The following is a 26,629-nucleotide window of genomic DNA, read 5'->3' as shown; positions in this document are numbered from 1 at the left end:
TCCTCACTGGTTTTCTTTGTCTAACATCTTAAACCCTGAAAATTCCCTTCATTTGTGTAAAGATAAAATACAAAGCTTTTCTTCATCCATTACTTCCAAAGGAAAAATTGGAGTGGAGAGCAGAGCGATAAAGGAGCTTATAAAACTCCGTGTCGATAGCCAAAGCAAAGGGTTAGAAAAAGTTCCTTCAGGAGAGGACCAAGCTCCTCGACTCACTCTATAGAAGGAAGAACTGGAGCGTGGGGAGGAGTCGGGGCCACCCCCGCCCCCAGCCTCGCGTAGGTGCCACCCGCGGAGATGAAATGTGAGCCCGGGTGGCCGAGGACGCTGGATCGGCCGCTTAGCCCGCCGCCCGAGCGCCACGGGGACAGACAAAGAGACCTCCGCCCCAGCGCAGCCCCGCGCGGCGGCCCGGGCTCCCCTCGAAAGCTCCCAGGGCGATGGCCAGGTCTCCGCGCCACCCGGCTCTCCAGAGCGCTGCCCTCTCCATCTGACCGCCCTCCAGCTCCCCCATCCCCTCCCGGTGCCGGGCTCTCCCTTGGCTCCCAGCCCTCTCTACAGACCGGTCTGTCTGTCTCTCTGTCCATCTCTGTCCAGGCGCGCAACCTCCGGCCACCGGCTTGGATGGACGCGCGGAGGGTCCCCGGGTGTCCAGGGGTCTTGCTTCCGAAGTTGGTCCTGCTCTTTGTCTACGCAGGTCAGTGACCTAGGGCGGCGGGAGAGGGGAAGGGGGCTCGGGGCGGCGCTGGGGTCACACTCCGAGCAAACACGGGTTGCGCGGGATGCACGGGACCATGGTGGGAGGTCAGAGACTGTGCGGTCCCCGCAGGCAGGAGCAGAAGCCCGCGCCCGCGCTCTGCAGCCCTGGGCTTGACCTCCACGCGGTTGTTTCGTCCCTTTCCTTACACGTTTCCTTTTTTTTTTTTTTTTCTTTTCCTTTCTCTCTCTCCACGAAGCAACTACCCCCAACCCCACATTTAGGGGTTATTGTTTTTATTTTCTGGATAGCGTGCATTTTTTCCAGTCGTATGCAGGACTCGGGAATTTGGGGTGAGGGTGGAGACTGAGCTGTGCGAGGAAAGCATGTTTTTTGAAAAGCACCTGAAGTTAGGGAGGCATCGCTGAGGTTTCAAATAAACTAATCTGATGACTTTTCCATTTCAGTAAATGCTACCCACTGGCCCCTCCACCTCCACATTCCGAATATTCCGGATTTTCCCTTTCAGAAATAAAAAAGGCTTAGACCCCTGTTTTTCTTCTTTAGAAGATGATCCTCAAGTGTGGTGGACAGGGTAATTGGAAGCTCTGAGTTGAAATATAGGGTTTTCGAGAGGCATAAATTCACCCAGAATCTGATCTGCTTTCGCTGAATTTGTTAAGCGCTTGCTTATAGGTGAAGGGCATCTCATTTCCCTCATCCTAATTATTCTTAGAGAGAATTGCTAATAATTTATGAAGCAAAGCAGTTTTCTTGTTTTGTGACTGATGCTGAGACAAAAATGGCCTTTCATTGGTTATTCATGTATAAAGTTAATTACACATGAGGCTTTGCATCCGCTTCATATTTTAAAAAACAGGATAAAAGCAGAGTTCTTTGCAAATGTTTTCATGTCTCTAACTTCCTATGACAAACACCACAGGCTTACCTATGACCTTGCAGTAGTAAGTTTATGTATAGCACTGTGCTGGCCTTTTGATACTTACAATGATATTGCAACCAAAATGAAGACGTTCTTCAGCATTCTTACCTGCACATCAGTAGAACTGAATTTCTCATTCAACCTTGCCAGAAATGAATCACAATAACTTCTATAGAAGTTTCCAATCTGTTTATTAAAATGTAAATTAGTGTCTGTCTATAAGTTGTTTTAAAGATATTTTATTGTAGGGGAATAGCTGACCTTCAAATACAGAAATTTATAAAATAGAAAAAGTACTTTCTATTTAATGAGGAGAGTCCACATTATAATGTTTTTCCAGCACTACTTAAGTCATATAATGTTTTTAGAATTTGAGAGTCTAACAGAATCAATTGCATTAATATTTGTGTTATATTAAAATCTTAATGTTAACTTAAAATGTTAAATTAAAATTAGTTCATTTGAAACAATGATAATTCTTTCCACTTCCTCTGTTTACCGAAAGAAAACAAAAATAAGAAAATAGAACACAGCAAATGAAACTTTAATTCCCTTGCTCACCTTATTCACACCACTGAACAACTTTTTCTTGTTCTTTTGTCCATTTTATTCTCTTTGGTGAGCCGAACGCTTCTAATTTGCACTTTTCCTTCCCTTCTTCCTGTTCCCCCAATGTTAAGTGCACAGCACCCCCAGGATTCAGGAAACCCGCCCAGCTGGCCAGCAGCAAGCTTGATCAGTTTAAAAAGTTTTCGTTCCATTCATTTCTTCTCTCCATCCTCATCCCTCCCTAGTACGCTACAAAGTCATTGCAAGCCAATACTAGGTCACGTTATCATCTTTGATAAGAAATGATTAGCTAATGTGCTTTTGATATTAATTCCTGAACTCTATTTCAGAGGCCTTTTTATGCTTGCCGTATTCACTCAACTAATATTTATGGAATGAGAAGTGTTGAATGATACGTAGGACAGAGGCCATGCTTTGAGTCTTGTCTGGGAGATCAGGTGTGCCCTTTACTCTAAGGTATAAAAAGCTGTATTATAGGAGAGATACACCATGTGCTCTAGGTGTTTGAAGGAGACCTTATTGCTGGCTTAGGAGGATATGCTCCATGAAGATGATGTCTATTTTGTTTAGCATAATATTCTCAGAGACTAGTGAAACACCTGGCCCATAAGAGGAACTCAGGAAATATTTGCTCAGAGAAATTAAATTAAGGAGGACATTTTAGGACCTACACCTTTGAATTAGAGGAAGCCTTGGACATAGGAGATATAGTAGGATAGATGTGAACAAAGGCAAAAATATGAGATTTGTATATGCAAAAACAGATAACACAGTTGGGTTGGAACTAAGAGATAAGGCTGGAAGTGAGGATTGGGATGAGACGGGGGAACACGGAAGACATAGAATTAATCCAGAGATGCTGTTAAATAAATTGCCAGCTTTAATGGGACAAAAACCTATGCAGATGCACTGTCCGTAACCTAAATTATTTTCTCCAAGGAAAATGCGTTAAATACAGCTTCCATTCGTTCAGGAAAAAACAGCAAGGTTTCTATACCTGAAGCATCATGTCTGACTGTGGAGTCACTTTGGGGAAGGGATTCAATGAAGTGTTTATATTATTAATCCAACTCCCACTGCAGGCTACAAAGACAGGATTCGGCCAAGGTTTTAACCTTCCCAACCCTAGCCAGTGACTTCTGTCTCCTCCTTTTCCTTCCTTTCTGATCCTTAGCTATAGATTACAAGAGCCAATTCTGAGCAAGTGCTTGGAGCCAGATGCTTTCCTGTACTACACATTTCTTAAGATGGGAGTGGGGAAGCTTCTTCCAGACGCTACCTTTAACTAAAGTCATTGATGAAAATTGGAACTAGCTCATTTTCAAGGATGTTAACTTGAATATTAGTAATAATATTATTTATCTTCTGAGGGCCATTGGGATGTTTCATTCTTTCACACGTGAGAAAATGCTTCTGTACTGTCCAAACTGTGATCTTTATAGGATTGTTCTCAAATAGATCGGAGAAAGCAACTAACATATCAAAATAAGTTTGAGGTGTGGTTGACCCCCCAATTTGGAAATGTTGTGATTGTGAATGTATTTGCCATACTATTAAACCTTGCCTTTTCAGTTGTTTAATTCTGGGAAGTAGACAAGAGTGTGGAAAAGGCCATAAAAATAATGAACAATGTGTGGCAGGATCTAGATGTTTGCTGCAGGTATAATCCAGCTTCTTGGCTACAAGATTTGGGGCTTGGTTTCCTGTAACATTGGCTCAAAATATTTTGATAACACCATGTCCTTACAATAGCAGTAATTGAATTTTCGATAATCATGGAGAGCTTAATAAGATGTCACTGTCTTGGGCATTATGCAAAAGGCACCCCATGAAGCTATTTAAAAATCACTTGTCCTGCTCTGACAGAATAAGGCGGGGGTGTCAGCTCTCCCACTATCTGAACGGCTTTTAAGAGCATAAAGCAAAACATCCCAGCTAAGCGCTTGAGATAACTGACTAGTCTAAATATTTGACTTAATTAAACAGTACTAAAAATAAAAGCTATAGAAATTCCCTGGGAAAATGATAAAATAAACTGCAAAAAGCAGACACTGTCAATAAATCATTAGATCGTGTTTTCTGCCCTCAAAATTTTGGATTTAAGTAGAGTTACTGAATCTTACAAAGGTAGTTATTTTTCCCTTTCATGTCTTCTTACCACATCCCAGAAGAAAACATTAAAGTTTGTTCATTTATGAAGTAGAATAAAATTGAGGAAAAGAAAACATGAACTTTTGACTTGTTCCACAGAGGCCATGCATTATTGATAAAGGTGAAAGAACTTTGCTGGGTTTTGATCGCATCAATTTGTAAAGAATCATCTTGTCAGGGAGGTGATTTAAAAGGAAAATCTGTATTTTCCTCTCTAGACAAATCAATTACATGGACGTGTAGGCATATATATAACATTTGCACTTTTATGTTATGTTTATGTTTATGTTTTATGTTGCACTTTGACAGAAAAGCAAAAGTCTTATATAATTTAGATAGTAGTTATTGCCTTCAGAGATTGAGTTGGAAATGACCTATTTTGTGATTCTTGAACATGTACCTTAAATTATCAGACTGTACTTAATGTTTTCCTACATGTACCTGAAACTCATATATCCATTGTAATTTACACCACTGATTATAACTAAATGATAACCTTAACTTGTTAAACATAAATCATTTAGGAAGAATAAAGAATTTTTTAAAGGTAGGGTAATTTTTATTTAACATTTTGGTATAATTTTCCTTGTCAAAAGCATGGAAAAAAGACAGTAATTTGGTTTTGTCAGCTCTGGTATGTCCTTTTTAATCAGAAAATACATTTCCCTTTTCACATAGTGCTGTTTCATAGCTTATTGATTCTTTTTTTTTTTTTGCGGTACGCGGGCCTCTCACTGTCGTGGCCTCTCCCGTTGTGGAGCACAGGCTCCGGACATGCAGGCTCAGCGGCCATGGCTCACGGGCCCAGACCCTCTGCGGCACGTGGGATCCTCCCGGATCGGGGCCCAAACCCGTGTCCCCTGAATCGGCAGGCGGACTCTCAACCACTGCGCCACCAGGGAAGCCCTCATAGCTTATTGATTCTTAAATCTGGCATCAAATAAACTCTTAATTATTCACCAGTGAATTATCTATAGGAACTTTGCCCCACAGCTAACTAACTCATTATCTTCCAATCCAAATGGATTAACAGGATATGCAGACTCATCTGTGGTACCTTATATATACAAACTGTAATTACGAAGGTAAAAAAATGGTAGGGAAAGGGAAGCATATAATGCATTGTGGTGAAAAATATACATTACTTAAATATTATCTCCAGTTGATATTATTCATGTCAACAACACTTTCCATTAAATGTAGTTGAGAGTAGCACCCTAAAGTCAAAAGACTTTTATCATTTAAAAATTATTGCAAAAACTCTGTTGATGAATTTAATGTCTGATTAGTTGGATCACTCATTCCTCCCTTCAATGTCTCATTCAACCAACTCTGACTACCAATTATGGTGCTCGATGGAGGAGGTTCAAAGACTTGTCTTTGCCTTTTCCAGATTTATGTCTAATAAGGAAGGAAAACTAGTTTAGGTGCTTCCAAATGTTTTAGAATTGTGAGCACGTAAAATGAAAGTCTAAATGTGCTAAAGAGTGGTGGTTGACCGATCAAGATGTGAAATAGAGTGATTTTTCATGAAGGTGGGATTTTCAGAAATGTAACTGCACGGATATGGTTTTTATTTTGTAGAGGATTGCCTTGCTCAGTGTGGCAAAGACTGCAAATCTTACTGCTGTGATGGAACCACGCCCTACTGTTGCTCCTACTATGCCTATATTGGGAATATTCTCTCGTGAGTATTAATCGAATTTGGCCATATTGATACTTTTTTCCCTTGCCCGGTTATGTTTTCAAAAAGTACTAAGTTATAGCTATGAGTAGGAAATTCTAAGATTGATTGTTGACATAAAATCTTTACTGGAGACAGTCAACACTCATCACTATCTAGTGTATTGTATTATTTAACTAAATGTGCAAATTAATATACAAAATAAATTGCTTTTGTTAGAAGGGAGTTTAAAGAATATTTTTATTGTCTAATTTGTTTTATGATAATAATAATGTAATAGTAATAATAATGTTTTATCTAGACCATATTCATATATTGATCATTTTTTAACATTGTAAACTATATTTTTTGTCCGTTTGTTGAAGGATTAGTAAGTTAGAATTTGTCATTTAATGATAGCCAGTTTATTTTGCCATGCATATATTTGTCTGACTCAGCCAGTAGATATCAGGGAAAAGAGACATTATGAATAAAAAACAGTTGAGATATGAAACGTCAGTTTTCTACATGATGCATCTAAAGCAACTTTGGGAAACAAGATTAGATCCCAAGAAATCTAGCCTCAACAGGGTAAAGTGATAACCAACTACAAAAATCAATGAAACATACATGCAGAGAAGGTGTTAAGTATTTCTCTCTAACAAATTAAGGATTTATTTTAGAGATGCTTCTAGGCGAAGGGAAATGGACGAGCAGAAGTTGTCTTCAGGGTTGTATGTCTGAGGACTGTGCAACTCTCTGTTCCTCTACACACACCTTCAAGTTGAGAAATAGAAGGTAGAGAATAGGAACATAAGAATTTCACCCATGGGTGACCATCACCCATGGCTTTCAGGAGTCTGCATTTTGTATTTTTCAAGTGACTGTCAGGATGATTTGAAGGCTGCTCCATTGTGACTTAACTTGTGTTTTATGAAGGCTTACGTGGAGCCAGGAAAGATTAGGCAATAAGTGATGTGTGTCTGGCTATTTTAAGCATATACCCATTGAGATGGCTTATAAGTCATCCTCGGTTTCCTGAGAATAGAAAACCTGGCATCGCATAGACTTTCTAGAATCAAAGTGGGGCTGATCTTAGAGATCATGTCTCCATGAATAAGGCCAGAAAGAATCATACTTCAGGATATTCTTGAAGACTGTCATGGCGATGGAAGAAATGTCAGGCTGTAATAAAGATTGATGAACAGAATTTAAGCATTCTTTGAAATGCAAATAAACTCTAAAATGTTTTAATTTTTTCTCATAGAAGATTTGGTGGAAAAACATTAAGTCCCTTTACATTTAGAAAACAGTCAGAATCAGCTTAGAATATAAATACATAATGATGTTTCTCATTTGTATATCACTTCATACTTTTTAAGTAAATTAAAATACTTCATTACTAAATTCAAATTTGATTCTTCCAATGATCTCCACATGCCAGAGGCTGTTGTTACAGGTAAATGTGTGAGTGGGCCCCAAAGGTGGTATAGATTTGAAGAACCTGGTGTCAGAATGACTCTGATTCTTTGGTTCTGTGGCTCCTGGCCCATTTCTCTGCCCACTAACTACATCACAATGTGTGTGTTGTGCCCTTTTTCTCACCTCATAGATACCTCCAACCTGATAAATATATATAGAAGACATAATTACTTACTAATCAAAATAGTTAAATATTTTTTAATTTACAGTTGTGCTTTTCATGTTTTATATTTGCAATCAGATTCATTTTTTATGGTACCTATTCTTAGAACTAATTTTATCACTTGGTTAAAGTAAAGAATTTGTTGAGTTATATCTTTATCTGTGTTATTAGGGCCATGTACTTGCTATGTTTGAAAAAAAGAATTGTGTTTTTTGGAGGGCGGAAATAAACACAGATGGCATTATATTTCAGGCAGCTAAACTGAATTTTCTGTTCAAAATAGAAACCACTAAGTAAATCCCTTGCTAAACAATTCTTAGAGAAAAAAAAGAGCTTTAAAGTGTTTTCCCCACTGGATAAAGGAGAATACATTTTCAGGATTTCCAGTTATTGTTTAAGATTTGAAAAGAGTTAACTCCACCCAAAGCTTTTCTCTTTTTTGAGTTAGGGTGGGTGTGTGGGGTAGAGAAAGAGAAAATAATTCCAAGAATGCTTACAAAAGTTCTTTCATACACATGTTTTCAAATATTGCTATTTTGGAACTCATACGCTATGCTTCTTCTCTTCCAAGCATCCAGGCACATTCTTAGTAAAATCATTTTAATCATCTTAACAGAGAACTTAATCTTCATGGTCATCAGTAAGGTAATAGGGAAGAAAGCAATAAACACAGTGGAATGTTTTGTATCCTAAATGAATAATTTTATAAATCTGGCTTCGAGTCTTGTTTATTTTCAAATAGAAAATGTCTTGGCTTAGCCTAAAATGAGCTAAAGAGAGTACAAAACACGATTTGGGTCATTCTAGACTGTGTAAATTGGTAAGGTAAGGCACACTTAATCCTTCTTGCTGAGGCCTCTCTAAAATAATGAGTAGAGGTGTTTAGCCCTTAATTCCATTTACTTCAACTGCTCTTTCTAAACTTCTGCAAATTAATCGTTAAGATTTGTTTTCAAAGATATCACAAGAGCTATCTTTCAATTCACCTTTTATATAGTTGAAAAGTATTATTTTACTCAGGTCTCTCCCTTTTACCCCCTTTCTATCAGTTAGGAATCTGAAAATTTATTTGTGTCTTGTGAAAACAATTTAAAAATTAAACTTTAAAAATAACATACATACTTTTTAAAATTGAGATGTAATTGATGTGTAACATTATATTGGTTTCAGAAGTACAACATAATGATTTGATATTTGTATATACTGCAAAATGAGCAATACAATAAGTCTATTTGACATAAATCTATTTAAAATGGCATGCCTGCTTTTGCTCATTATGGTCACAGATATTGACTTCCATATAGAAAAGTAACAGTATTATTTTCCAGAATTTAAGAATAATTTTTGCAAAAGTCAGCATATACTATGCAATCAGTTATTTACAAATTCATATTGAGTGCCTGTTACCATGGCAGCATAGGATCCAAAGATGAATAAATGATGTTCCCTGACCTTTACAATCTCACAATCTTGTACGAGAAGAAAATGTAGACAAATAATTCTTCATAGAATTAATCTATGAAGTGTTATTGAAAGGCTGAGAAGAGAGAAAGCAGCTAAATGTGTGTGTGTGTGTTTAGAAAGAGATGTTTAGAGAAAGTCTCATAAATATGAAATTTGAACAGAGTTTTAAAGAAAGAGTAGATATTTACATAAATGGACAGTGAAGAAAGGGAAGAGCATTCCAGACAGAGACAGTGTCCCCTACAAAGGCAAAGATTTAAGAAAGAAAATGGTCAGTTTGGGAAAACCCATGTTGTTCAGTGTTGCTGGAAGAGGAAGGTTAAACTTTGAATATAACATACAAATAAATAGGTAAGACAAAAGATACATCCTTATTTTACAGACTTTTATTGGTAGACTACATTCTTTTATTGGTCATGTCTAACAAAACTAAAATAAAATAGTTCAGTATTTTTCTGGAAATAAGAGCTCGTTTTATGTAAAACGGACTCACTCTTAGAAACCACTAAGAAAAGGGACAAAGGTGAGAAGGCACCAAATGAACATTATTTTTACTTATTCCATAGAGAAAATATTTAGAGTGAACACTTTGAGATGTTACTCTATTTAATACCATTTATGACAGAATATGTGACTGGAAATTTTTCCTCCATTTTTGATCAGGAGTGTAACTACCTGACAATTAAAAACCTCACTGTGTTTGAAAATGAGAATTGGACCAATTTACAAAGTAAACAATTTCTCATCAAACTGATTCTCAAACATTTCATCCAGCCACTTTTCTCCATGGAAAATAAACATTCTGTCATGAATATGGAAATGGGTATTTCAGTTTTGCTGTTGATGAAATTTGACTGACATTTCCTAGAGATAGGATCCAACATAAAGATAAGGTTTATGGAGTATTCTTTAGAACTAGTAGAATTCAAGGGCTCAGAGGGTGCAATTGAGTGGCTAATTACCATTAGCAATGGGACAGACTAAAAGCAGGACTTTACTGAAAACGAAGAAAGACTGTTATGTGAATAGGAGAATAATTGTACAATATTGAACATGAACCAAATAATGACTGGGTTGGACGTGGTGAGCCAGATGATAAGATATAAAATTTAATCCCCTCATTCAGAAATAGATTTTTGCTTTTCCATGTTGCTTTCATAGAATGCAGATATGTCTAGGGATCCTTCAGTGTGCCATCTGGCCAACACAAAATTCCCACGGGGAAAAATCAAAAGAAAGAACTAATAATGGAGATGCTGGTGGGATTAAGTTTCTTTTCTTTTCAATGAAATGTAAAAGATGTATTGCCCAAAGTTTTGCAAAGACAGCTAATAAATATCACAACTGTGATGTTAGAACCATGTTATTCATGAAAGCAAAACTGAGTTAAAAGATAAAGGTTTCATATTTCCAAATGGCATTTGAGGTCCCATACTCACTAAGTAGCTGAGCATTCCGAATAAAATAAATGAGGCTGTTCAAATAAGGAGAGAAACGTAATACAGTTTGAAAGGCCTTTGGCATTGGTAAGAACATCATTTAAATTAAATGAATTAAAATGTTCTTAGGACTTAGATATGATAAAACACCTCTAAAAGGTACATTCTGAGCAAATCAAAGTTTGTGGGAGTCTTGTTTTTGTTTTAATAATGACAGAATGATAAATAACTAATATAATGTTAAAATGAATATGAACTTGATTTTAATGTTAATGAGGTGACTTTTGGAAAACACCTGGGGATGGGGGCTGGTTGCCAGGGAAACCAACCATGTGATTAGGGGGTTGGGACTTTCAATCCCAACCCCTGGACCTCTAGGGAGGGAAGAGGGGCTGGAGATTGATTTCAGTATCAATGGCCAATGATTTAATCAATCATGACTTTGTAATGAAACCTCCATGAAAATGCAAAAGGACAGGGTTTGGAAAGCTGCCTGACTGGTGAATACATGGAGATTTGTAGAGAATGGCGTGCTCAGAGAACATTTTTTTTTAGTTTAAGTAATTGAATTAAAAAAAATTAATGTAGTAACAGATAATGTTTGCTATAAGAAGAAAGTCATTGTTTCTCAGAAGACATGTATTTTATGTATTACATAAATACATTTTATGTATTATTAAGAGCAAATATAAAGGTGTAGATATCTAAAATTTTTTGAATCTACTCTATTCAATCATAATTGCCTTTGTAAATTAAGCTTCATTGTTAAGAACATAATTTGTTTTTAGGAAGGGCTAGATAAGTTTCTAGAACATGTTCCCAGCAATTTATTTCTGTAATATGTACAGAGATATTCTATGTTCTACAGCTGGTAATGGAGGACATAGCCATGAATCAAACACAGTTCCTGCTCTTGAATTGCTTATAAGCTACTGCGAAACATGAACTTAGAAAACAGACAATTTAGTAGGCTGTGGAAAGGACTAAATGTAGTGGAATCAGAGAGAAGGAGTTTTTAGTCCAACTTTAGGGTGCTAGGAAGACTTCTTGAAGGAGAGCAATTCTAAGAAGATCCTTGAAAGAAACGACAATTGATGAAATCCATCACTCACTTGAGTTAAAAAAACACTTAGCAAACTATGAATAGAGGAAATTTTCTTAACTGAATAAAGATCTCAAAAGAAAAAACAAAACCTACCTCAAGAACCATACTCAGTGCTACACTGTTATGACCATTCCCTTTTAAGGCAACTATAAGACAAGCTAGTATCTAGCACCACTCTATTCAGCATCTTACTGGCTTGGTCAGTGTAACCAACAAGACAAATTAAAAAGAAATGATTCCAATTGGAAATGAAAGAACTAAATTGTTATTATTTACCAATGATATGATTGCCTATACTCCTCAGACTATACAAACAAATAAGAGAATTCATCAACGTTGCAAGATGTAAGATCAGTGTACAAAAATTAATGTATCCCTATACATCAACAACACTCAGAAAACGTAATATATATGTGTGTACACAAATCTCACAACACCAGAAACTAAGTACCTAATAAGAAATCCAATAATATGTGCATGGCACTTATGGAGTAATATAAATACATAAAAGTTTCAAGAGATTAAAGGGAGACTTAAAGAAATTAAGAGATTCCGAATTGTGGATGGGAATATTGTAAGGTTTTCAATATTGGGATATGTCAATTCTTCCCGAACTATATGTAAAATCAATACAATTCTAATAAAAACCCACAGAACCATTTTTTATTGAGTTTGACAGACTGAGCCTAAAATGTATATGAGCAAGAAAAGGGTGTAGACAAAAGAAAACAGTTATGAAAAACAACAAAGTGAAAAGACATGCCTAGGAGACATCAAGATTTATTATAAAGTTATGGAAAATAAATAGTGTGATACTGGTTCACAGATATATATACTATATATATATACTATATATATATATAGATATATACACTATATATACTTTATATTCTATATACTGATAGAATATAAAGCTTAGAAGTTGACTCATGTGATAACGGAGATGATTACTGATTACAAACCAGTAGAGGTGGGTGGATTATTTAATAAATGGTGCCAAGACAATTAACTATCTATACAGATAAACGTTAAACTAGATCACTCCATCACACCACACCCCAAAATCTATCCTAATGGGTTAATTACATAAAGGCAAGAAGCAAACATTTACAACATTTTTAAAAAGAGTAGAATGGCATCATAGTATCAGAATAGGAAAGATTTCTAAAATAAAAGCTAGAAAGCACAAACTGTAAAAGAAGAGGTATACTAAATCACTGAACTCTACACTTTAAAACAATGAATTTTATGGTATGTGAATTATATATCAATCTTTAAATTTTTAAAAAATATATAAGGCAACAATTCCATAGGCGAAGTGTCAGGCAAATTCCCCACTTGGAGAAGATACTTGCAGTTCATATGATTCACAAAAGATTAGTATCCATAATGCCTCAATAGGAAAATGGGCAATGTGTGTGCTCAAAAGTAGTAGAGAAGAAAACCAGAAGGGCAATAAACACACGGAAGATGCTCCCCCTGGCTAGCTAAAGCAGGGAAATGCATTTCAAAACAGTACAAGACTGTTCAGAGCTGTCAGGCTAGCAGTACTCTGTAAGTCTGATAGCACCAAGCACTGTGGGCCAACGTGAAAGGGAACTCACACTGCTGGTGGGAAAACACAAACCGTTATCAACACTTGGGAGCAATTTGACCACATGCAGAAAAGATGAAGATGGGCATTCTTTAGGACTTGGCAGTTTACCCCTTTTACATATATTCCCTAGAAAATCCTCAAATATGCACAAGGAGACATTGTAATGTTGGTTGATATTATTTAAAATAACATAATATTGGAAGCAACCTAAATTTCTATCAGAGGAGAATGGATAAGTAAATTAGAGTATATTCATACAGTAGAATGGGATATAGCAATTAAATCCATGTATGTTAGTGTATCATTAGAGTAAATCTCAAAACTGTAATGCTGTTTGAAAAAGAGCTAACAGGAAAAGAATGTGCCAAACATGATACTATTTGCATAAAGCTAAACACATAAAATAATTCTGTATATTATAGAAACATGCACATGTGGTAAATGTGTGGTAAATTTGTGGGGGAGGGAAAAGTACAGATGAATTTCAGTATTTCCCAGAACTGAGGGGTTTCCTGGGGTGCAGGACTTTCAGTGCTACAATTTGGGACAGTCCTGGGACAAGTTTGTCACCTTAGGCACAGGAGTAGGAAGGAGACCTTCAACTCTAATATTTTATTACTGAAAAAATACAAATCTGAAACATATTATAAATTATTAACATGCAATAAGTATAGGCAGTGGGTATGTGGGTGTTTTATACTAGTATCTGTAATTCTTATATTTTGGGAAATCCTTATAATTAAAAGAAAGAAAGCAATGGAAATGTTTGATGAAGACAGTAAGAGATCACATGGACACCTAAGATTTTAAGACCAATTTCATTGTGTGGGTTTTCCAACACCACAAGCAATTAACTCAGTTCTGACACTATGTACCTGGAGAGAACATCAGATCCACAGGTTACTGGTCCAGTCCTATAAAACTGCTCCCACCTTCCCCAACTTTAGCCACCAGTTGCAAGTCCATGGTGTCACCTGAGCTTTTGAACTATAAATTAGAGGTTTCAATGACCCTAGGATTCAATAAATTTGCTAGAGCACTCACAGAAGTCAAAGAAACATTTTACTTACTAGAATAAAACATTATAACTAAGAGACAGCCAGATGGAAGAGCTGCATAGGGCAAAGTATGGGGAAAGGTTTGAAGCTTCAATGCTGTCTCCAGTCATGTCTCTCTCCCTAATTCTCCACATGTTCACCAACCCAGGAAGCTCTCTGAACCCTGTCCTTTTGGGGTTTTATGGAGGCTTCATTACATAGACATGATTGATTAAATCATTGACTGTTAATGATTTAACTCAACCTCTAGCCCCTCTTCCCTCCCTGGAGGTCTGGAGGTTGGAATGAAACTTCCAACCCTCTAACCACAAGGTTGGTTTCCCTGGCAGCCAGCCTCCATCCTCAGGTGATTTCTAAAACTCACCTCATTAACATAAACTCAGATGTGGTTGAAAGGGGTTTGTTATGAATATTAAGACACCTTTATTACTCTTATCACTTAGGAAATTCCAGGAATTTTAGGATCTCTGTGCCAGAAATGGGACCAAGATCAAATATTTATTTGTTAATATAAATATCACAGCACCTTGTTAACATGTGGATTCTGATTTGGTTAGGTCTGGTGTGGAACCTGAAATTCTGCATTTTTAACAAACTCCCAGGGGGTCTGATGCTGCCCATCTCTCAGGCATGCTTGTAGAGAGGGCTGGTGCTCTTTGACAATGTCCTGTACTGCAGGGCAAAGTGATAAAAGAGACTAAGAATTGGGGCTAAACAAGAGGAACAAGTACAAATCAAGTCTGAAGTTCTGAATGATTGTGTAGATAGTGTGTTCTGGGAACTAATGAGGAACATTCAAGAAGGTTCAGAGAGGGGGATGAATTCCATTTTTAATATGTTGAGTGGTGGGGAGTGGGGGTAATAGGCTTTATAGCCTATAAGACAAATTCAGTGAACCTTTAGTGGGTGGGATGCACCAACTGAACCACATTGGAGAGCCTGGAGCATCACATCTAGATTTGGGAGTAAAAAGCCTAGAGGTGCTGGTTGAAACAGGTGTGGGGGGAGTGAATGGGATGTTCCGAAGAGAAGTGTAAGAAAGAGAACAGCAAGCCCACCATGGAGCCCGTGAAAATTCGGGAATACACTGTATTTCTCCCCTTTCTAGATCTGATCAACCTCCTGAAAAGTGTTCTACATCTATTTCAGCTTCCCTAAAAGTGTTCTCCAGCCCTTCAAAATTCCTTCACTGTTAAAATTGATCTTTCCTTCACTAATTAGCCTGAATATACCTTCCATGGTGGCGGGAACAGTGAATCCCTTAATTCTCTTCTACGTGCTTTTTGTATTTTAAATTATGTAAAAGGTAGGATTTGTGGTATTTTGGTTCATTCTGAATTGAGTATGTTGCCATAACAAAGCAGTTTATGTGAGGATCCATCTTTATTTATTCATCCATGAGATTGTGCCCCAAACAACTCACAGCTGGTCATATATTCCAGGTTTTAGGGGCTACCTTCATTTGATAGAAGTCAGAGTTGGATATTATAAGGGAAAGAGTGTTTAGCAGTGGCAGAAATTATTAGAGTGAAGGGAACTATCATTTATTTAATGCAATCTCCGTCCCAGATGCTTAAAATATATTAGTTTATTAATCTCCAGAATATCCCCCATTACCTGGGTATTATTATTCTTCTCTGTACAGATGAGGAAGTTGAGACTCAGAGTTAAGTAATTTGTCTAATTTCACACAGCTACTGTGTAATAAGCTGGCATTTAAAACTATGTGTGCTTGACCTTTTTTTGCTACTCCCCACTGGCTCCTGAAGAACTAATGGTTTCAAGATGGGAAGAATGAAAACTATTTATTGCTATAAGAACTTATGAATATCTAAACATCATATTTTGGGGCGAGCTTTTTCTTAACTTCAATCTGGATTAAATTCCCTCCTATATGTTGCCATATTAGTATCCTTTCTCTGCCCTGCTATTATTTATCACTTTATTCAAGTTCCTAAGTGATCTGTCTGTCCTTCCAAGAGGACAAGAAGCAGGTCTGCCAACCTACTATGGAAGGTACGGGGCCTGACCAACTGAATGATCCAGAGTGGATCATTTAAACACAAGTAATCCTCCATTTAAGGATGAAAAAGCTGACATTTTGTGAGTTCTAAATAAACATGTTATCAACTGGGTAAATATTTGCTTAGAAATATCAACTCATAATTCAAATATGTTATTGATTTCAGAGAATTTCTTTCATGGGGTAAAAATCAGGTATGATTACAAAATAAAAGGAGTGATTTCTAGGGAGTCAGCCATCACTTTCGAATCACACTGTTTATAATAAATTATAATCAGATGATAGGAATTAGAACTCAAAAGGCAATTTGATTATAATGATTTAACTTCTTGTCATATTTCATTGTACAGCACATATTTGAATGTGCTCTATCAATGCTCAGTGTTTCAGTGGAAAAAGTTGAAAAATGGCTCCACTACAGAAGATCCAGAACCCAAAGGTAGAAGGTGCTTTGCACTGAAGTTTGCCTCAGGTATATACTAGGAGGCCTAGTTTTGGTCCTACCTACCTCCCATCCAGGCTTTCGCACAATTCACATATTTGAATATGTTCTATCAATGAGACAGTATGATCTGCCAGCCTGTGACTCATCAGGCAACAGACTCCTGTACAACTCCATTCAGTTGCATAATTTTTAGAGATAAAATATTTTATCGATAAAATTGAGGAGGCAAGATTATGCACACACATTGATTTTTATTCCATTATATTGGAAGAATTCTGATGGACAGCTGCTGGTCAGAGCACACTATCTTCCAGCTGTCTCCCAATTGCCAAATGTTAGGATGAACACACCCATAACTAATGCAAGTTTCAGAGGGAGATGATAACCACATAAAGTATAATAGGATTCCATCAGAATGTTCCATGGGTGAAAGCCTTGGCTGTTTAACCCACAGTAGCTCAGAGATAAATAGAATTTGTAGTTTGGATATGCATTCTTAAGGAAAGAGAAAGAAGAAAGAAAATCTTACAGATAACAAAAAGAATGTTTTTTATGCCTTTGGCCAAATCTGACAAAAATAAAGAAAAACATAACAAATTACTTCAAACATACTCTGTATGAATTCACACTGTCAAAAAAGGTAAACAGAATGTTATCTCTCTGTGCTTCATTTTGCAAAAATTGAGTGATACCAGTGCTTGCAAATAACCAACTGTACAGGGAGACCTTCAAGATGGCAGAGGAGTAAGACATGGAGTTCACTTCCTCCCCACAAATACATCAGAAATACATCTACATGTGGACCAACTCCTACAGAACACCTACTGAACACTGGCAGAAGACCCCAGACTTTCCACAAGGCAAGAAAGTCCCCAGGTACCTGGCCATGTGGCTGAAAGTGTCTCGGTGCTCCGGCCAGGTGTTAGGCCTGTGCCTCTGAGGTGGGAGAGCAGAGTTCAGGACATTGGTCCACCAGAGACCTCCCAGCTACATATAATATCAAACGGTGAAAGCTCTCCCAGAGATCTCCATCTCAACACTAAGAGCCAGCTCCACTCAACAACCAGCAAGCTACAGTGCTGGACACCTTATGCCAAACAACTGACAAGACAGGGACACAACCCCACCCATTAACAGAGAGGCTGCCTAAAATCATAAAAATTTCACAGACACCACAAAACACACCACCAGACGTGGTCCTGCCCACCAGAAAAACAAGATCCAGCCTCATCCACCAGAACACAGGCAACAGTCACCTCCACCAGGAAGCCTCCACAACCCACTTAACCAAACTTAGCCACTGGGGGCAGACACCAAAACCAAGGGGAACTATGAACCTGCAGCCTGCAAAAAGGAGACCCCAAACACAGTAAGTTAAGCAAAATGAGAAGACAGAGAAACACACAGCAGATGAAGGAGCAAGGTAAAAACCCACCAGATCAAACAAATGAAGAGGAAATAGGCAGTCTACCTAAAATAATTCAGAGTAATCATAGAAAAGATAATCCAAAATCTTGGAAATAGAATGGAGAAAATACAAGAAATGTTTAACAAGGACCTAGAAGAACTAAAGAGCAAACAAACAATGATGAACAACACAATAAATGAAATTAAAAATTCTCTAGAAGGAATCAATAGCAGAATAACTGAGGCAGAAGAATGGATAAGTGATCTGGAAGATAAAATAGTGGAAATAACTACTGCAAAGCAGAATAAAGAAAAAAGAATGAAAAGAACTGAGGACAGTCTCAGAGATCTCTGGGACAACATTATATGCACCAACATTCAAATTATAGGTGTCCCAGAAGAAGAAGAAAAAAAAAAGGGACTGAGAAAATATTTGAAGAGATTATATTTGAAAACTTCCCTAATATGGGAAAGGAAATAGTCAATCAAGGCCAGGAAGAGCAGAGAGTCCCATACAGGATAAATCCAAGGAGAAACACGACAAGACACATATTAATCAAACTATCAAAAATTAAATATAAAGAAAAAATATTAAAAGCAGCAAGGGAAAAGCAATAATTAACATACAAGGGAATCCCCATAAGGTTAACAGCTGATCTCTCAGAAGAAACTCTGCAAGCCAGAAGGGAGTGGCAAGACATATTTAAAGTGATGAAAGGGAAAAACCTACAACCAAGATTACTCTACCCAAAAAGGATCTCATTCAGATTTGACAGAGAAATTAAAATCTTTACAGACAAGCAAAAGCTAAGAGGATTCAGCAACACCAAACCAGCTTTACAACAAATGCTAAAGGAACTTCTCTAGGCAGGAAACACAAGAGTAGGAAAAGATTTACAGTAACAAACCCAAAACAATTAAGAAAATGGTAATAGGAACATATATATCGATAACTACCTTAAATGTAAATGGATTAAACGTGCCAATCAAAAGACATCAACTAGCTGAATGGATACAAAAACAAGACCCATATATATCCTATATACAAGAGACCCACTTCAGACCCAGGGACACATACAGACTGAAAGTGAGGGGATGGAAAAAGGTACTCCATGCAAATGGAAATCAAAAGAAAGCTAGAGCGGCAATTCTAATATCAGACAAAATAGATTTGAAATAAAGACCATTATCAGAGACAAAGAAGGACACAACATAATGATCAAGGGATCAATCCAAGAAGAAGATATAACAATTGTAAATATTTATGCACCCAACATAGGAGCACCACAATACATAAGGCAAATGCTAACAGCCATAAAAGGGGAAATCGACAGTAACACAATCATAGTAGGGGTCTTTAACACCGCACTTTCACCAATGGACAGATCAACCAAACTGAAAATCAATAAGGAAACACAAGCTTTAAATGACATGTTAAACAAGATGGACTTAATTGATATTTATAGGATATTCCAGCCAAAAACAACAGAATACACTTTCTTCTTAAGTGGTCATGGAACATTCTCCAGAATAGATCATATCCTCGGTCACAAATCAAGCAAGGCTTGGTAAATTTAAGAAAATTGAAACTGTATCAAGTATCTTTTCCAACCACAATGCTATGAGACTAGATATCAATTAGAGGAAAAAATCTGTAAAAAAATACAAATACATGGAGGCTAAACAATACACAACTAAATAACCAAGAGATCACTGAAGAAAGCAAAGAGGAAATAAAAAAATACGTAGAAACAAATGACAATGAAAACATGATGACCCAAAACCTATGGGATGCAGCAAAAGCAGTTCTAAGAGGGAAGTTTATAGCAATACAATTCTACCTCAAGAAACAGAAAACATCTCAAATAAACAACCTAACCTTACACCTAAAGCAATTAGAGAAAGAAGAACAAAAAAAAAAAACCCAAATTTATCAGAAGGAAAGAAATCATAAAGTCAGATCAGAAATAAATGAAAAAGAAATGAAGGAAATGATAGCAAAGATCAATCAGACTAAAAGCTGGTTCTCTGAGAAGATAAACAAAATTTAGAAACTATTAGCCAGACTCATCAAGAAAAAAAGGGGGAAGACTCAAATCAATAGAATTAGAAATGAAAAAGGAGAAGTAACAACTGATACTGCAGCAATACAAAGGATCATGACAGATTACAACAAGCAACTATATGCCATTAAAATGGACAACCTGGAAGAAACGGACAAATTCTTAGAAAAGCACAACCTTACGAGACTTAACTAGGAAGAAACAGAAAATATAAACAGACCAATCACAAGCACTGGAATTGAGACTGTGATTAAAAATCTTCCAACAAAAGCCAAGGACCATATGGCTTCACAGGCAAATTCTATCAAACATTTAGAGAAGAGCTAACACTTAACCTTCTCAAACTCTTCCAAAGTATAGCAGAGGGAGGAACACTCCCCAACTCATTCTACAAGGCCACCATCACCCTGATACCAAAACCAGACAAGAATGTCACAAAGAAAGAAAACTACAGGCCAATATCACTGCTGAACATAGATGCAAAAATCCTCAACAGAATACTAGCAAACAGTATCCAACAGCACATTAAAAAGATCATACACCATGATCAAGCAGGGTTTATCCCAGGAGTGCAAGGATTCTTCAATATATGCAAATCAATCAATGTGATAAACCATATTAACAAATTGCAGGGGAAAAACCATATGATCATCGCAATAGATGTAGAAAAAGTTTTCTACAAAATTCAACACCCATTTATGATAAAAACCCTGCAGAAAGTAGGCATAGAGGGAACTTTCCTCAACATAATAAAGGCCATATATGACAAACCCAGAGCCAACATCGTTCTCAATGGTGAAAAACTAAAACCATTTCCATTAAGATCAGGAAAAAGACAAGGTTGCCCACTCTCACCACTATTATTCAACATAGTTTTGGAAGTTTTAGCCATAGCAATCAGAGAAGAAAAAGAAATAAAAGGAATCCAAATCAGAAAAGAGAAAGTAAAACTGTCACTGTTTGCAGATGACATAATACAATACATAGGGAATCCTAAAGACGTAACCAGAAAACTACTAGAGCTAATCAATGAATTTGGTAAAGTAGCAGGAAACACAATTAATGTACAGAAATCTCTTTTATTCCTATACATTAATGATGAAAAATCTGAAATAGAAATTAAGGAAACACTCCCATTTACCACTGCAACAAAAGGAACAAAATACCTAGAACTAAACCTACCTAAGGAGACAAAAGACCTGTATGCCGAAAACTATAAGACACTGATGAAGGAAATTAAAGATGATACAAACAGTGGGAGAGATATACCTTGTTCTTGGATTGGAAGAATCAACATTTTGAAAATAACTCCACTACCCAAAGCAATCTACAGATTCCATGCAGTCTCTATCAAACTACCACTGGCATTTTTCACAGAACTTGCACAAAAAAAATCACAATTTGTATGGAAACACAAACCCCAAATAGTCAAAGCAATCTTGAGAAAGAAAAACAGAGCTGGAAGAATCAGTCTCCCTGACTTCAGACTATACTACAAAGCTACAGTAATCAAGAGGGTATGGTACTGGCACAAAAACAGAAATATAGCTCAATTTTACAGGATAGAATGCCCAGAGATAAAGCCATGCACATATGGCCACCTTAGTTTTGATAAAGGATGTAAGAATATATAATGGAGAAAAGACCGCTTCTTCAGTAAGTGGTGCTGGGAAAACTGGACAGCTACATGTAAAAGAATGAAATTAGAACACTCCTTAACACCATACACAAAAATAAACTCAAAATGGATCAAAGACCTAAATGTAAAGCCAGACATTTATAAAACTCTTAGAGGAAAACATAGGCAGAAAACTCTATGACATAAATCACAGCAAGATCCGTTTTGACCCACCTCCTAGAGAAATGGAAATAAAAACAAAAATAAACAGATGGGACCTAATGAAACTTAAAAGATTTTGCACAACAAAGGAAACCATAAACAAGACAAAAAGCCAACCCTCAGAATGGGAGAAAATATTTGCAAATGAATCAACGGACAAAGGATTAATCTCCAAAATACATAAACAGCTCATGTAGCTCAATATTAAAGAAACAAAAAACCCAATCCAAAAATGGGCAGAAGACCTAAACAGACATTTCTCCAAATAAGATATACAGATTGCCAACAAACACATGAAAGGATGCTCAGTATCACTAATCATCAGAGAAATACAAATCAAAGTACAATGAGGTGTCACCTCACACTAGTCAGAATGGCCATCATCCTAAACTCTACAAACAATAAATGCTGGAGAGAGTGTTGAGAAAAGGGACCCTCTTGCTCTGTTGGTGGGAATGTAAACTGATACAGCCACTATGGAGAACAGTATGGAGGTTCCTCAAAAAACTAAAAATAGAACTACCATACGACCCAGCAATCCCACTACTGGGCATATATCCTGAGAAAACCATAATTCAAAAAGAGTCATGTATCAAAATGTTCATTGCAGCTCTATTTACAATAGCCAGGACATGGAAGCAATCTAAGTGTCCATTGACAGATGAATGGATAAAGAAGATGTGGCACATATATACAATGGAATATTACTCAGCCATATAAAGAAACAAAATTGAGTTATTTGTAGTGAGGTGGATGGACCTAGCGACTGTCATACAGAGTGAAGTAAGTCAGAAAGAGAAAAATAAATACTGTATGCTAACACATATATATGGAATCTTAAAAAAAAAAAAGGTTCTGAAGAACTTAGGGGCAGGGCAGGAATAAAGGCACAGACATAGAACAGACTTGAGGACATGGGGAGGGGGAAGGGTAAGCTGGGACGATGTGAGAAGCATGGACATATATATACTACCAGATGTAAAATAGATAGCTAGTGGGAAGCAGCCACATAGCACAGGGAGATCAGCTTGATGCCTTGTGACCACCTAAAGCAGTGGAATAGGGAGGGTGGAAGGGAGACGCAAGAGGGAGGAGATATGGGGATATATGTATATGTATAGCTGATTCACTTTGTTATAAAGCAGAAACTGACACACCATTGTAGAGCAATTATACTCTAATAAAGGCATTAAAAAAAACATAGCTACCACAAATAATGAAAAAAAAAAGCAACTGTACAATGTTAATACAACATTTTTCCTCTATAAACACCAGGAATAATGCAAGGTCAACTTCCAAAGTATTACATATAGGCAAATATTTGAATTTATATTTATGAAATAAATGGGGAAAACTCTTCTTTATGGTTTCAGTCTCAAGTAATTCCCATCCTCACATTAAGAAAATAGACCTTCTTGCCCTTTGTCAGGTGAAATTAAACAGGAAACAACTCTCTATGATTCTATTCTTAATTAATAGTTGTTTTAGCAATAGGGGGTGTAGAAGAACAACCAAGTTCACCAAATTGGTCTTGAATTCCTCTTCTTTTTTGCTGTGTAAACTTTATTCTTCTAATATCATTGAGCCTCTTTATTAATTTGTTAAGAGGGTATAAGAGTAACAACTTGCGTATCTCCCAGAATTAGACTGAAGGGTATATTAGCACATAAAAGTACTTAGAAGAGTTTTGAAATATGTTCCTGACATTGGGCTTTGAAAACGTTTGGAGTCTGGGAAAAGAGGAAACAAATGGGGAGCAAAGTGACTTCTCCAAGGTCATTCAGAAAACCTATGACTTGAGCTGCAGAGTGCCCCTTCATGTGCGAGGCTCTTTGTCTGGTTCTCTGGGCCAAAACATGGGCATCTCTCCTCAGGAGAGCTTTCTCAGCCTTGAGTGAAATAAACAGCCTTCTTAATCAAATGTGATTGCAGCCTGATAACTGCAAAGGCAGCTAATTAAGTACTGTTTCCTGCTGCTCAGCCATTGCTATAAGCATAATACAGCCAAAAAAGTCATGTGCCTTAAGTAGCAAATCTGCCATGTTGCCCTAGGCTGACCTGTGAATTAGAGAAGCTGACTCAAAAACAGGGTAAACAAGTCTAAATAAAAATATATAAATCAGGTTTATGAAAAAATCATACATGTAATCCCAAAATCAGAGGGCAATGATTTTGCTTTACAAAAGGATTCATTGTAGAGTTCCAATTAAGTTCCTTTTCTTAATTTATTTCATTCACAACTTTTCAGAAATATGTAGTGTGCATATGACTGGTTCATCTCTATTGATGACATGCCAATAATTAATGCAGAAAAAGTATCCTAAGTGCTAGCCATTTCAGTGGAGTGATCCCAGTACGCTATAGAGTTGAGCATGCCTTTGCATATAAAAGTTTAGAATTGCCCTGATTAGACTTTTTTTTTAATTGTTAATCAGCAGTTCTCTCAATATGTCAGTGTTTATGACTTGCAAGAATGAAAAGGGGGATGAGTTTGCCTCCGATGATATCATACCTAACCAACCTTAGCAACAACCGCCAGACAAAGTGTTTTCAGTGCCAGCAAGTAAATGCCAGATGGCATGCTGAATACAGTCATTGATCATAGCACGGGTCAGCTGAGGTCTATCAGTTCTAAAATGAGTTTCCTTTTACTCAGCGTGTTGGCTTTAAACAGCCAGCTTACTATACATGCTATGTGTTTTGCTTAGTGTTTGCTGTAAACTTGTTTTTGTCTCATTACCTTTCTTTGGGATGATTGGCTCCACTTCTGCATAAGACAGAGAGAGCACACTCCACTCTCTGCTCCCCACTGAATGCAGCTATAGAATTTGGATGGAATGAGTGGAACAGCTATTTCAGGTAGATGAAGAGCAATTTTATGCAGATTAAGGAACAAGACCAAAATTCAAAGTACTACCCAACTAGCTATGAGTTTACCAGTTTTTTCCCCTCTGTTTACTCCACTCTGGACCAAACACAGCCCAAAATACATAAGTAGGCTTCAGGACATGGGCAGAGAGAGATACAGGAAAATCTCTCTAGTTATGGCTAAATAAGCAAGATCTCTTCATGCTCAAAGACAGTGGGGGAAGTACCCCCAATAGTTTTCTTTGTTCTCTTGTGTAGCTCCTAAGTGACCTTTTGGTTGCCACAGTAGTGGCAGTGACACTGGCAGCAACAGGAGCTGACAGGAGCCTAGAACTCTGAGAATGGCGAACCTTCCTTTCTGATCAGAATGATGTAATACTAGGAGAATGGGGTGAATCCCCACTGCTTTTTTTAAGCTTTGTCCTCCAACTATTCAACCCTGGAAATGAACCCATTTGAGCAGAGTAAATAAAGCCCCTGTTTCTGACCAGAGAACCACAAAGGGTGGCCCCAGGGAACCAGATCATCAAGATAGAAGAACTTAAGAAAATGACCCCTAAAGTTGCTTGTGAACCCCTGGGCTCATCTCAGGTTGAACATGCATGGATCTGACCCTAAACAGTACACCATAGAACTTAAGAATTGAATACAACATATACAACCACCCAAGTCCTAGATTGGCATTTGAGTGGTGTACGCATGGAACAGATCCAAACATGACTACAGAAGCTTTGAAAATGGAACCTGCATTGAAACCACAACCCACAGAAGTCTGATTGGAATTTGTGGTCTAAATTGAACCTGGCTGGTTGCCAGCTAAAACTAAATTATCAAAATTCCCCATAGACTTAAACAAATCCCAAGGTCTCATAACATAATATTCAAAAAGTTCAAGATATAGTCCAAAAATTACCCAGCATACAGTGAAACAAGGAAATCTCGACTCACAAAGGAAAACACAATCAGGCAACAAAGATGTTGGATTTATCTGATAGAGACTCAGAAGCAGCTCTTATGAAAATGACCCAGAAAGTAAGGGTGAGCACTATTAGTGAAATTAATAGTGAAAAGACTGAATTAGAAAAAAGGAAATAGAAAATATCCAATCTGAACACCATTTTTCCAACAATTGCTCATTTCATATTTCTGTATCATTCTCTCGATATTTAATGTAACTCTTTCAATATTTCAAACCTTTTCATTATTATTATATTTGTTATAGTGATCTGTGATCAATGATCTTTGATGTTACTACTACGACTTACTGAAGGCTCAGATGATGGTTAGCATTTTTCAGCAATAAAATATTTTTTAATTAAGGTAGGTATATTTTAGACATAATGCTATTGCACACTTAATAGACTAGAGTATGGTGTGAATGTAACTTTTATATGCACTTTAAAACTGAAAAATCCATGTGACTTGCTTCATTGTGATATTCACATTATTGCAGTAGTCTGGAACCGAACCCAGTCTCTCTGAGGTATACCTATAGTCAAAAGAAGGCAGGTAAAGGGAATGAATCAAAGGAGTGAAAAACAGAGAAAATAAGCAGAAATCACTAATAAAATGATGAACCTAAATCCAAACAGATCGATAATTACATTAATGGTCAAAACAACACCAACTGAAGGACGGAGAATGGATTTTT

General features: G+C 37.0%; 1 protein-coding gene across 1 annotated transcript in view; it reads left to right on the top strand.

The window, feature by feature from the left end:
• The first annotated feature begins 325 nt into the window (after positions 1-325).
• The window catches only part of CYYR1 (cysteine and tyrosine rich 1), a 105,839-nt gene continuing 79,535 nt past the window's right edge, over positions 326-26,629 (top strand). Inside the window, exons 1-2 of the mRNA XM_082655254.1 lie at positions 326-697; positions 5,946-6,048. Coding sequence (XP_082511380.1) covers positions 625-697; positions 5,946-6,048 — 176 coding nt within the window. The 5' untranslated portion in view covers positions 326-624. The remainder of the gene's footprint in view (positions 698-5,945; positions 6,049-26,629) is intronic.

Source organism: Grampus griseus (assembly GCF_964374135.1).
Source record: "Grampus griseus genome assembly, chromosome: 5".
NCBI classification, from domain to species: domain Eukaryota; kingdom Metazoa; phylum Chordata; class Mammalia; order Artiodactyla; family Delphinidae; genus Grampus; species Grampus griseus.
This window is presented reverse-complemented; position numbering and strand designations above follow the sequence as displayed.